Here is a 13,284-nt window from a genome sequence, read left to right on the forward strand (position 1 = left end):
ATATATATATATATATATATATATATATATATATATATATATTGTGTTCAGTACAATATGAGGATATAATACTCAATTCTCTTTATAATATTTATAAATTTGTTAGTTAACTTAGTTCTAATTCGTTTAAAAGAGTTCACACATTAGAATAAGGTAGAAAATAGTAGGTTTATGACGGATTTGTTGTTACCATATCTGAAGATAACTCAAATCCTTTATAATGAATAAGACATCATTTCATAACACGACGGTTGGATCAATGATGGAAAGACAAGCTGACAATATAAAGCGATTTTTTTTCCATAAAAATAATGAAGTTTTCATGAAGGAAATAAATTAAACAGGCACTTAATCCAAGTACAGAGTGGTTGGTAATAAATAAGCATGGAGATAGAGAAGGTGGATCAGATATCAATAATAAATTAAATAAGTACATTACAAATATGACAGTAAGACAAAATAGAATATTATAGCAAACAGGATTTCATTTACAAAATTGAATGTCAACATTACCCAGATCAATATTATATTGGTGAGACATGGAAAAATTTTAAAATAAAAATAAATCAGCACAAAATGAATGTAACAAAGCCAAATAATATTAACATTACAGCACTAGCTGAGCATAGCATGGGCAATAATCATAATTTTGATTTCGGTGACTAGAAAATTTCAAATAAAGCTAAAAATTAAAAAAATGATTGAACCAATTTATATTACCAAACCATTATGGGAGATTTGGTTACTTGGATTCAGGGGACCTCAAAATGTGCATTTTTGTCAAAAACTCAAATTAGAAATTTTGCACGTACACAATACTCCCTTCCCCATAATATATATTCCATAAAAAGGTAAGAGAAAGTAAAAAATAACAAATTATGTTTAATTAAATAAGAATGAATTTTAAGGACAATAAGACAAGTACTCTAATACTATGTAATGGCTTGGCTTTTTCTTGATTGTATTTATAAAAGGTGAATGTGTATTTTAATGAGATAACATTATGTTTTTAGATGGTGGATAATAATATTATATTGGATTTAGTATGTATTGGAGAGCATGCATGATCTTAAAGAACATCGAATGACATGAAAATATTGAAATAATAGAAAATGAGAAAAATAAATTGTGCATACTATTATTTTTTTTCCAATATAAAATACAAGTGATTTTAATTAAAATAATAGAACATGCTTTTTTAAAAGTCTATAATTTAGAGCAAAGTAATTTATATATATATTTTTAGAAGATGGTTGACAGTATTTAATGTCTGATATCAGTGATTGGATTTGAAAATGGATAATTTGAGGTCCAAAAGATTATCCAATTCTTGAGTAAAAAATATGTATGCAGTTTTAAGACTGTCACCCCTTGAAATTATTACAATGAAGAATACATGACACTTAAAAAGATAGGGCATACTATAATTTTTTTTTCAATATAAAATACAATATTTAATAATTTACAAACCAAAGTGTTTATTTTTCAACATTCTAGCACCACTGATAATGTAATCCATCAAAAGAATAATTAAACTATGTATTACATAATCTTAAGCCACTGTATTTCATAAGGTAAAACATAAAATAAAATCCAAGCCACAATATTTCATTGGATAAAACGTAAAATACAACACAAGTGTTTTAATGAGCAAAATAATTGGAACAAAGCACTCTGTCTACAGATATATTTCTGCTTACTGTTTTTAGACAATTTTTAATAAAATTACAGTATAAATATGGTCATACATTTACCTTTCAAGTCAGTTAATTCTGAATCAGCAAAGTTATTGGTTTCTTTACATCCACCATTCAAAGCACCTTTTTCAGTTTTACAATACTAAAAATATCAAACAAATATAAGTCCAAAATTATAACAAATAACCTAAAATAGTTTTGATACCACTTACAGAAAATGAATTAGAACTTTCTTGCATATCTGTTTCTATCATATTAGCTTCAAAGCTTTTTAATGAAAGACCATCCAAACTATCACCTTCATTAATTTCAATTCCTTCTAAAAAAAAATTAAGATAATTATGAAATGAAACAAGAAAGAAAATAAAAGATCAAATCTTAAGATATCTGTTTTTGGGTTGATAAATATAACTGATAAACAATAACAGATAATTTATGGAAATGTACTGAGACAAACATTAAAATAATTTCAACAACAGATTTAAAAATATAATAATGGTACAGTGAGTACATTTTTAACAAAGTAAACACATCCACTTTTAACAAATATTATTATCGTTTGTAGCAGGGTATAGCATCTGGATTGCTCTTTAGATTTTCCTGATTAATTTTCAAATCTAAAATAGCAATTTTAATCAGCATTGACATATTTGATTACTGTTCTTCTTTCATTATTGTCTTTGCTTACTAGTAAAAAAGTTTCATCAAATATTCTGTACATTTACATATTCTAGGTAATCAATCTTAAGGAAATTATTTCACATAATACAATTTTTCTACACATCATTCATGGAGCATTTCTGTTGGCCTATATGCCAAGACATTTCATTCACCATTACATAATTGTAGATTCCAACAGAAGTTTAAATGATGTTGGAGGCATAGGGATACTCATAGAAGTTTTTTAGGAGTTAGGAGATAATCACATATTTTCACACGAACGGGCTTAATCAAATACAATTCTAAATAGCATCAACTTTTATAATCTAATAATATAAATAGAAAATTGGTCAAATTTATTTTATAATATAAAAGTAAAAATTCATTTAATGATCTAGGCTGAATCATTTTTATTGAAATGAATATATTATTGTAATTAATAATTAATGATCAACTATGAAGATCATTAAAAACAAATGAGAATTTGTTTTTAAAAATTTAATGACAGGTAAATGGTTATCTTCACAATCATCCTCATTTACACCTTTTACACACCAAATTGGAAGTTTTTTTATATTTAACTGCAAAAATAAGAGGTATACCTTCAGTTAGTTGTGCAACAAACTCTCAACCCCTGTATGATCAGTGAAACTACCATCTATGGCCTCTTTCAATGGTCAAACATCAGATAGTCATATGGTGGTAAATATAGACTATATGGTAGATGTGTTTATATTTTCCAATACATTTCATCCAGCTTTTAGCATGTGAAATAAGCCAAAGCCCCAGGCATTGTCATACAGTAAAATGATATTCAATATCTTTGATGATTGGTACCATCTTCTGTTCCCTCTTTAGATTCTACTTTGGCTTACACTAAGGGCCACCTCTCTGATTCTTCGCCATTTTTTGCTCAACTATTTGCTCTATGCAGTATAATGGTGAGAAAAGATTTCTCTCAGCCTAATAATAACAAGCCGCTGCCAACCTTGAACATAAAAGTTTCTTTCTTCCTCAGAAGAGTGTGGCACTCAATGAGCTAAAAGTTTGGAGAAACCAAGCTTATTGTAGAACATCGATAAATAAAAACTTACAATCAATATTATCATCATATTCTAAATGCCGATGTCAATTTTAGAAGTGATTGTTCACAAATTATATATAGATATGAAAATTTCACAAAAAAAACAACAACTCTAGTACATGAAACCTGCCTACAGTAATTTCGTATTTCTGTGATAATTGAATTCTGTAATATTCTATTTACTACTTTATATAAAAACAGTGACGAACATCATTTTGAGGGTCATTTAAAGTATCCAACAGACTTATCTATAGTAAGTAAAGAAACTAGATGTGTTTCTGACTGCTGTTTTTGAGAAGTTAATTAAATACACAACAGCATTAAGTATGGATTGGAACAACAATAAGGCAGATGTAAGATTACTTTGATTATGCCAATATAGTAATTTTTTAAAATAAAAAAAGGATTCAATTTTACTAAACAAAGTTTAGCTTCTAATATATTATTATAATCTACAGTCAAAAAATATAATAAACATTCATGTTTAGCACAGAACTATTTAATACACAATTAAATGAAGTACAAAATTTAATAATAATAAGTTATTGTTTTTTATTATTCCTTGCTGGTTAAGGAAGCATTAATAGCTATTATTGTCTAAGCCACTGATCGTCTGAATACAAACAATACATAAAATAACAATAAAAATATCTAATTTTATTCAAGAAAAATAAATGAGGATTGAAATATGGACCCTGCTAGTATCATAGATTTATATGTATGCATGTAGAATTAATATATAAATCTTTATAAACAGGGATCAGATTTATGAGAGGTATCAATCATTTTCTTAAAATTATCTAACATAAATCTGACAATAAAAAATCTTATTTACATTCTCACCTAAATCAGCAGAAGGAAAATTACTTAGTACTTTAAGCTGTAATTCATAAGCCATGGCTTTTTCATTAGCAATATTTTCAGCTGTTCGAAGATCAGTCAATTGTTTTTCCAAACTCTCTTCAGCTGCATGTCTTAATGCCAACATTTTTTCTAATTCTTTATTTCTATTTTCTAACCTTTCAATAGTTTTAACCTGCTTAGCTTCTAAGTCCTGAAAAATAGTATGCTTAGAGGACTTCATTAATTTTTAGTCAAAGAAATAAATTACAATTTATTTAACTTGTCATTGGGTCAAGAAAACTCTGTTTTTCTTGTCACATTATATCATAATAACAAAATTTTAAACCTGTAGCATTTAATATTTTATCTATGAACTGAATAAAATGTTACCATCATCCATTCTCTGTGTGGTACGGTACCACATCACAACATGTGGTACGGTACCACATCACAACAGTGTGATTAATAAAAAGTACACACCAATAAACATAAGAGCTGGTGACCATTTTAGTAGCAGACAAAAAGAAAAAAAAAACAGTAAATAAACTACAAAGGAAAAGAATGATCAAATAAAATGTTGACAGCTGATTCAACTTGGTAATAAAAACATAAGCACAATCATTTTGATTGTTTTTCTATTTTGGGATATGATACTGTTTTGTTTCCAGAATCAGTTCTGGAAGACAAATATTATTTATAAAATTAAAAATCACCTTTAAAAAAACACAATTTTTATAAAAAAAAAAAGTTTCTCTCTGCATCTTTTGTTTGGGAGTTTTTGGGAAAACATAACTCCAAAAAAACAGAACTTAAATCACCACCAAAACGCCTCATAACGTGACTAATAATTTTTAAAAGCCCATGGATAATATTAAAAACTAAATGTTTAATATTTAATGTTTTAACAGCAATCACATTTCCATGTTTAAGCTGAAAAGAAATATTTAAACAGTTAAAAGCTTTAAAACTAATCATTTTAAAATTGAACAACCCTAAAAAAATAATTTTTTTGAGACTCAATGAAAAATAAGTATTTGAAAATCGTTAATAATAATCATACTTTTTTATTAGAAAAAAAGTAATAAAAACATAATAGGATTCTGAGGTTGATACTCTTAATGGGGGCTAAGTAAAGGATTTCATAATAATATCATCTCCCAAGTAAAACTATTCTCATATTAAGAAATATAACCAAATCCTAACACAATTCTAAAAAGCTTAAAGGGCGGGAAAAGAAATCACAAGTAAAGTAAGTGAATTCGAACTTTATTTAGGCTCCTCCAGGGGAATTTGACTATAATGGCTCTAATATTGTTCAAATTTATTTAGAAACATCTGAAATAACATAAAAAAAGACACATAATAAATATTAATTAAATCAAATTTTCAGTTATTAGAGTACCAATGTTTTATCTTAAATATAATGAACTAAGAGAGGGACAATACATACAACATATCTGATTATCAATTTTATCCTACTGTAAGTAAGCAAAAATGGTATCTCTACTACACTACATTGAAAAACAAATCCTTTGAAAGAACTGGGTCTGATAATTTAATTTTAACATCCCTCCATTTCCTCCAAGGATTTCAAATAATCGAATTTTAGTTATAGATTTTTGTATTTACTAAAACAATATATTAAATAAATGAATGGAATATGGTCCGGGTGCGGTCAAAAAACTCAAATAGTAAATAATTATACTATTTGAGTTTTTTTGACCGCACCCGGACCATTCATCTATACACACAGTCAATCAATAATCTTCCAATATATTAAATAGTTTATTTATGGTCATTATAAAGTAATATTATCCACCAGCTTCAATGATTTTATTAAATAAATTCAGCTGTTATGCATTAAAAAATGTCATTTGAAGAGTAAATAATAATGGAAAGAGTTGGCTAGTGATATGATTGACTATTCTAGCTCAGTTATACTAATTGTTGAAAGACGAGGGAAAATTAAATTAAAAACAAAAAATGCTAATTAACATTGTAAAATATTTAAAAAAATATATATAATTGGATGTTCAATTAATCAAGAAAAAGCAGAGTAATACATCTTTGATATCAACATCAATATTATGGGTTTGATAAGTAATTTATAATAACATAATTAACTATAGTTTTTAATAATGTAAATTATTTCTAAATAGAGTAAAATAGTAAGCCAGATTATTGATTAATAAAATATAAAACATACTTGAATTTTAGCTTCTGCATCTGCATTTTTTGCTAGTTGAATACTTAACTTATGAGCTAATTCTTGAATATGAGCATGACTTTTTGTCATTTCATCAGTTAGACTAGAATATGCTGCTTCAACATTGACAAGTGACCTGAAACAACAATAAATATGGCAGGTGAATAAAATTGGAAAATTTTGATATATAATAACAATGGTCCCAATGACAGCCTACAAGGAAGTAGTATAATGGTGAAGCCAATAATTTACATGGATAATTATATAATCCAAGAGAAGCAACTGCAGTTAAGTTTTACAAACACCTGTAAAGAGGACTACATCTTACTGACAGCAAAATAAAAGACCACCTAGCCTACATAATTTCTCTTTAAAGACCAGAGAAATCCTATATTTCATGAGGCTTGAAAACTCTAACCACCACCACAAACATATTTATATTGTAGAGGTATTTTTATATCCATGGAAGTACTGGAAATATGAAAACATGTAATTTGTAGCCATTGACGACATATCTTCAAACTAAAACTATATAATAATATAATGTAATAAATTTTAAACCCTTCTATTTTTACTTACTTAAAACTGTTATTAAAACATCTAATTATCATATGAAATAATAATTATGACTAACTTTGAATATTTTATGAAGGAGCTATAAGGAGAAGTTTGTGGATAGAAAGAATTGATCAAAATTTTAAAACAATAAATTTATAATAATATCAAAAATCAATTCTATATTGTAAGCTTTAATGCAGAGAAGACCTCAATGGTCAGGAGAATGAGATTAGTACAACCCTTGTAATGGGCGAGATAGAAAAATTGGTGATGGTGGTGCATGCACAGGATAAAAAGTTTGTAGCATTTTTCACTGATGATTTCAATAAAAACTTCAGATTCTTGTAAATATTTTTAATCAATTATATATGACCCATTTTGATCTATTACATGTTAACATCTTTCAAGTAATTTTTTAATTCCGTCCTCCCAGAACTTCTCAGATTTTTGCGAAATTAACTCCTTTATGTGCCTTTTGTAGTCCTCGAGCGAATTAAAGTGTTTCCTGTTAAGAGAGTTTTGAAGGGCCCGAAATAAGTAAAAATCCATAGGGGCAAGGTCTGGTGAATAGGGTGGGTGAGGGATCATATCCCAGCCAAACTCTAATAATTTCTGGGTCTGCAAAGACACATGAGGACTGGCGTTATTGTGATGGAAAACTATGCCTTTATGATTAGCCAATGCTGGACGCTTTTGTTCAACCGCTGCCTTTCATTGTTCCAACTGGGTGCAGTGTACTGCAGAATTAATGGTCTGGTTGGGCAGGAGGAGCTCAAAATAAAGGACACCTTTTCAATCCCACCAAATGCACAGCGTAACCTTTTTGGATGTAATCCTGCTTTTTGCATCGCTAACGGTAGGTCAGTTAGTTTTCCTCAGGAATTTTTCCTCACAATATTATTGTACAGGACCTACTTTTCATCCCCAGTCATCAACCTCTTTAAAAATGGATCATTAACATTGCGTTTCAGGAAGGAATCGCTAATGGATATGCAGTCCAATAAATTCTTTTCCGTCAAATTATGAAGAACCCATATATCACTTTGAGAAACAAATCCGCAGCCCCCAAATGATTTTAAGCACTTGCACGAGATATGTTAAGCGTTTATGCGATATCCCATGTCGTAGAGTGAAGGTTGTTTGTGACCAATACTTGAACTTGGTCATCATCAACAGTTGAAGGACGACCCGAACACTTTGCGTCTTCCAACTCAAAATTTCTGGTTCTGAACCAAACAAACCACTTACAGATGGTGCTATCACCTAAGGCAACATCACCACACACACTGCAATTTTTTTTAACCGTCTGTACAACGGATTTTCCTTTTCAGAAATAAAAAATCATTGAATGACGGAAATGAATTTTTTTCTCTTCCATTTTGAGCAAGCAAAATACCAGTTAAAGATAAGGAATCTCGGTTGAAACTGATGCATAAAAGCATCTTAACTAATCCTTTTTTAGAATATGTAAACATTATTGACCAAGCAAACATTTATAACTCCTCATTACAATCCATCACCCATTATTATAATCTTTATAAACACAGAGAGGATCAAATTGAGACATTGAAAACCGCTATGAACTTATTTTACAACCCAACATAAGACAAACAAGTTGGTCAAAAAAATAGAACATTAAAATTAATGCAAACCTTTTAACTTCTTGACATTTCTGAACAGCTTCTAGTTTTTCATCTAAAACCTTTTTTAGAAACTCTTTGGCAGTACACTGATACTGATTTTTTTCCTCTTGTAATTTTACTAATTCTTCTTTCAGTTTTTCTTCACCAAAATTCTACAAAACAAATAACTATTTAAATGAAAAGTTTGTAAAATGAAATCTACATAATGATAAACTAAAATTATTGAAATAACACTATCTGGTATAAAAGCTTCTTCTAAAAAAAAGTTCTTGTTTTAATTTACACTCTCTAATACCTTTTTTGTAACAGTTTATCCAAAAATGTTTTACAAAGGACATTTATGTACAAGTTCTATACTATATTAAATAGACCATATTTAATATAAATACTATAATAATAAAAGTTATTATTGGTAAAAAGGTGTGCTCCAGAGCAGCATATAAGTCTACCTTTCTTTTCTAATATTTCTTTCTTTCCCATTTTCCATATCTCTTCTGCCTTCTTCCTTATTTGCTTTTTTCCAAGAGCTCTATATTTATTATAACTTTTTTTTTACTCATCTATATTACTTTGCATATTTTATCTATTATAACATTTTTTTTTTCTTGCACATTGTATCATATATATAGTTTTGTTTCATACATCTCATTATGTTGATTTAAATTGTTTATCATTATTTTAGACACTACTTACATATCTAATTAAGAGACGTGACAACCGTGCAGGTTGGGGTGCAGATCCCAGTGTGCTCGGTTCGGAACCTGATTACCCAGGTAGCCTTCAGGGGTGGCAAAAAGGACCACTAGGCCCACTTGCTAAACTTGTTCCCCCCACCAAATACCAGTACATATCTTATTATGTTAATTCTATTAGTCATAATTTACATTTTCTTCCCCACCTTTCATTATGTTTATTTTTTGAACATTTTCTGTTTGTAATTTTTATCATTTATTTTGTATAATTCTTACCTCTATCGTCAATCAACTACTATCTACTTAATTTATTTATTATTTATTATATAATTATTATCCTTTTATTTTTAAGTTTCCTTGAGTTATGGTTGTTATTTCTTTTTTGTTTTTTCAGCCCTGATAAAGGCCTTTGTTGGCACAAATAAATAAGTTTTTCTTTATTTGTGAAATTTTTGCTGACTGCACCCACAATCATCTTCTCCTCATATTAATCATGGTGAAATATAACACATCATTTAGTAAAAATAGATAGAGAAAAACATAATTGATATTTTGAAGGAAAGAAGCACATTCATTGTCCTTGAATATGAAAGATTTTAACTTTTTAACTAAAAAGTTCAATAAAGTGAAATTCATCTCTAAAATTAAAAGATTGGAGTAAAAAAAAAAAATTAAATTTTTTACTAAATAATTCAAAAATGTAATAAAAGTGTATAAAATAGTGGTAAGAGAGAAATAGTTAGACTGTGATTTTTAATGTATTTTTGACATAATAGATATAAATGTTTTGACCTGGGCAGAATAGCCTGTATGGAGTTTTTTTAAAATGGTTAAATGATATGTCTCATAGTAAATTAAGTAGATGTCCCTGAAGATGGCCGAATTGGCCGAAACGTTGGACGTGTAAATGAAATAAATGTTTTGAGACTATAATTTGGATAGTGTTTTTGAATTATTTAGTAAAAAATTTGCCAGTCTCAAGAAAGAATTTTAAGATTATAAATAAAAAAATTAAAGTTGCATGAAAAATAAACCCACACAATTCAATTTGAAAAATACAGATAGTGTACAAGAAAATATAAATTACCTTGGAATAAGCTTGAAGCTGATTTTCTAAAGTTTCAACACGGGTCAAAAGTCTGTCCTCAGCAATAAGTGCTTTCCAACCTTGATCAGCAGCTTCCTTAATGCTATTTAAGACTTCTTGAAGTGCGAATAACTTTGTTTCTAGCATATGCTCCCGCTGTGATGCTTCCTAAATACAATATTAACTGAGTTAGAAAACGATTTTCTGTATAATAATAATATAGATATATTATACAATTCAAGAGTTACAGCATCGAAAATTTAAAATGTATTCGCTTTTGGCTATAGAAGTCTTACTTTAACCCTTAATGATGGTAGACCATGGAGTATTAATATTGATTTAGGTATACTGTAAAGCTTCATGAATTAAAAAAAAAATCAATTAGAAACAACAGATAAGAGAAGGAATAGATATAATCTTTCTGCGCCTTATATTTAGGACATATGGAGGGACTACTAACAAGGTATTTTCTCTGAGGAATGTGGTAAAAAATGCTCCTTATTGGAAGAAAACAAAGATTTTATAAAAGAAGATGAAGTTGCATTAGACCTGAAAGAATAAAAATAAAATGGTGGCATGAGATAGCACACGGTTTCTAGCAAAGTAGCTTGAAGAAATGTCCTGATCTTTCCAGGTTTTTCCAAATTTTGCAAAATTTACTCAAATCTATAATATTTGCTACCTTCCAGAAATGCATCAAATACTAATTGTTATACTTTATTCACTACTACAATTTTCAACTTATCAAAAGAACTTATGAAATGTTGATACAGTTAAAACTTTGGAGTAGACAGTTGGGAGTAGAAGGTTTAAAAAGTTAATTATAGGACATTGATATTTTAAAAAAACACTATTTACAAATTTAAAATCATTTTACAAATATGCATGAATGGACTAAACGTTACAAAACCTGTTTCTTTTTTACTTCTTCAAAGGCAATTTTCAACAGCTTAGCCTTGTTCTTCCAACTCTTTCACTTGAAAGTGACATTTTCTTTTGACGTGACAACGTCTTATAAATCATTTTGCGGGATGCCATGTTAGAAAAAGTGTCCCGTAACGGAAGTAGATTGTGGGGGAGGTAATTAGTAGTGTAGTAGTGGGGGTAAGAGGATTATAGATGCTGAGAGTCATGCAGGCAAAAGTGTCCCGTAACGGAGAAGGTAGTGGTGGGGATGGGTAAGAGTGAGGTGGTGGGGGTAAGAGGATTAGCATAGAGTATACGTTGTCACGGAAACATGTTGCCTCGGCGCGAAGCGCCGAGGCCTACACGGGCACGGTTTTTTTTTTTCTACTGTCCTCTTATCTTTCTCAGAGGATACCCCGTGGCAATGGACAAAACTATTGGACCACGAGTGTCTGTTTACAACAGAGGTTTCACTGTACTACAGAACGCCTGGTGCAACTTATTAACTCACAGGCAGAGAGTCACATTTTCATTACTCACTTATCTGTACGAATTCTAACCTATTTATAGTTTTAAACTTGAAAATGGGCATATTTAAAACTTTAAGCCTACGACAGACGGAAAAATTTCAAAAAGTAAAATTTTTAATGATTAACCCCCTAAAAAAAAGATTGTTGACCCAACTTTAAAATTGATGTTCCAATTTTCATTCACTATTCAGTAAGTCCCAATTTCTTTCCCTATTCAAACAAGTCAATATCATTAAAACTAAATAAAATTCCAAGGAAGCATAAGCGCTTATATTTTCAAATCTAAATGTTTCATTTGGTATGAATCAATTAAAAGTATAAAACATAATACATAACATAATACCTGTAGATATTGATGAAGCTCATACAGATCTTCAACAGGAACAGCATTTGATGAGATGATTGATGAAGATTGGCTGAAATAATTTTTTTTCATGAAAAAAAAATGAGTCGCATAAAAATGAACATTTATTGAGATTAATTGCATTCTATGCCCACTCAAGGTTGCTGGGGCATCAAACATCTTTCAGTTCATGAAAAGGAAAAGATTCAAATATTCTGTTTTGGATATTATTTGAGAAGACATGAAGAGCATCTTTAACTCTCAAAACATATGACAAAATAAAAATCATGACAGTAAATGTTTATACTAATAAAATAATAATAATTAAAAGTATCATATAAATACATGCCTCTAAAATTATTATTATTATTTTAAACAAACAAATAACGATAAATTATGATTGGAGAAATGTAAACAATGTTTAAATATTTATAAGTTTTAACTAATGAAGATTTTGGAATTGGGAGATCTAATTGTCATATTAAGATTGTTATATTAATTGATGAAGAGATTAGCATGAAAGATGGGTAGTTAAAATAGAATATACACATAAGTAATCATGGGGCATAATCAGAAAGCTTAGATGACCAAAAATATTTCATAAGTTGATTATATTTTATTTCATGGACAACACAATATGGAAAACTAAACAAGACTCTAACAGAAGAACTTCTTAACAATAAAACAATACATGGCACTCACATAAGACAACAATATTGCAAAGCTAGATGTTACATATAGTAGAGTAGTAGTTACATAAACATGTTAACCAATGCATCTGTGTGTCCTCACATGCCTACTGCCATGCACAGTATGAAATTAAAAAAAAGGTAATTGTTTGATTGTTATAATAATCTCTTTCCTTTGTAGTTGATTGTGTAAAACAGGATAAAAAATAATTAAATAGAAACATGTATCTAAATTAGTATCAGTATGAAAAATAAAAGTATGATATGAAATAAATAAAGTAGAAAAAAATGAAATGTAATAAAAGGTTTGTTGAGTAAAATTAGAAAAGAACTAGTGTGAAATATC

General features: G+C 28.7%; 1 protein-coding gene across 3 annotated transcripts in view; it reads right to left on the reverse strand.

Moving 5' to 3' along the window:
- Positions 1-13,284, reverse strand: part of Slmap (Sarcolemma associated protein) — a gene marked incomplete at its 3' end in the record, with an annotated part of 47,284 nt that overhangs the window by 3,941 nt on the left and 30,059 nt on the right. For 2 of the 3 annotated variants that reach the window (XM_067044725.1, XM_014436574.2), the window contains 7 exon segments: positions 1,755-1,839; positions 1,910-2,016; positions 4,285-4,495; positions 6,491-6,626; positions 8,701-8,843; positions 10,471-10,638; positions 12,250-12,322. In XM_067044725.1, the coding sequence (XP_066900826.1) occupies positions 1,755-1,839; positions 1,910-2,016; positions 4,285-4,495; positions 6,491-6,626; positions 8,701-8,843; positions 10,471-10,638; positions 12,250-12,322 (923 nt within the window). 3 annotated transcript variants of the gene reach the window in all.

Source organism: Halyomorpha halys, unplaced genomic scaffold, assembly GCF_000696795.3.
Source record: "Halyomorpha halys isolate HHAL.00 unplaced genomic scaffold, Hhal_1.1 Scaffold1991.1, whole genome shotgun sequence".
In the NCBI taxonomy this organism is placed as follows: domain Eukaryota; kingdom Metazoa; phylum Arthropoda; class Insecta; order Hemiptera; family Pentatomidae; genus Halyomorpha; species Halyomorpha halys.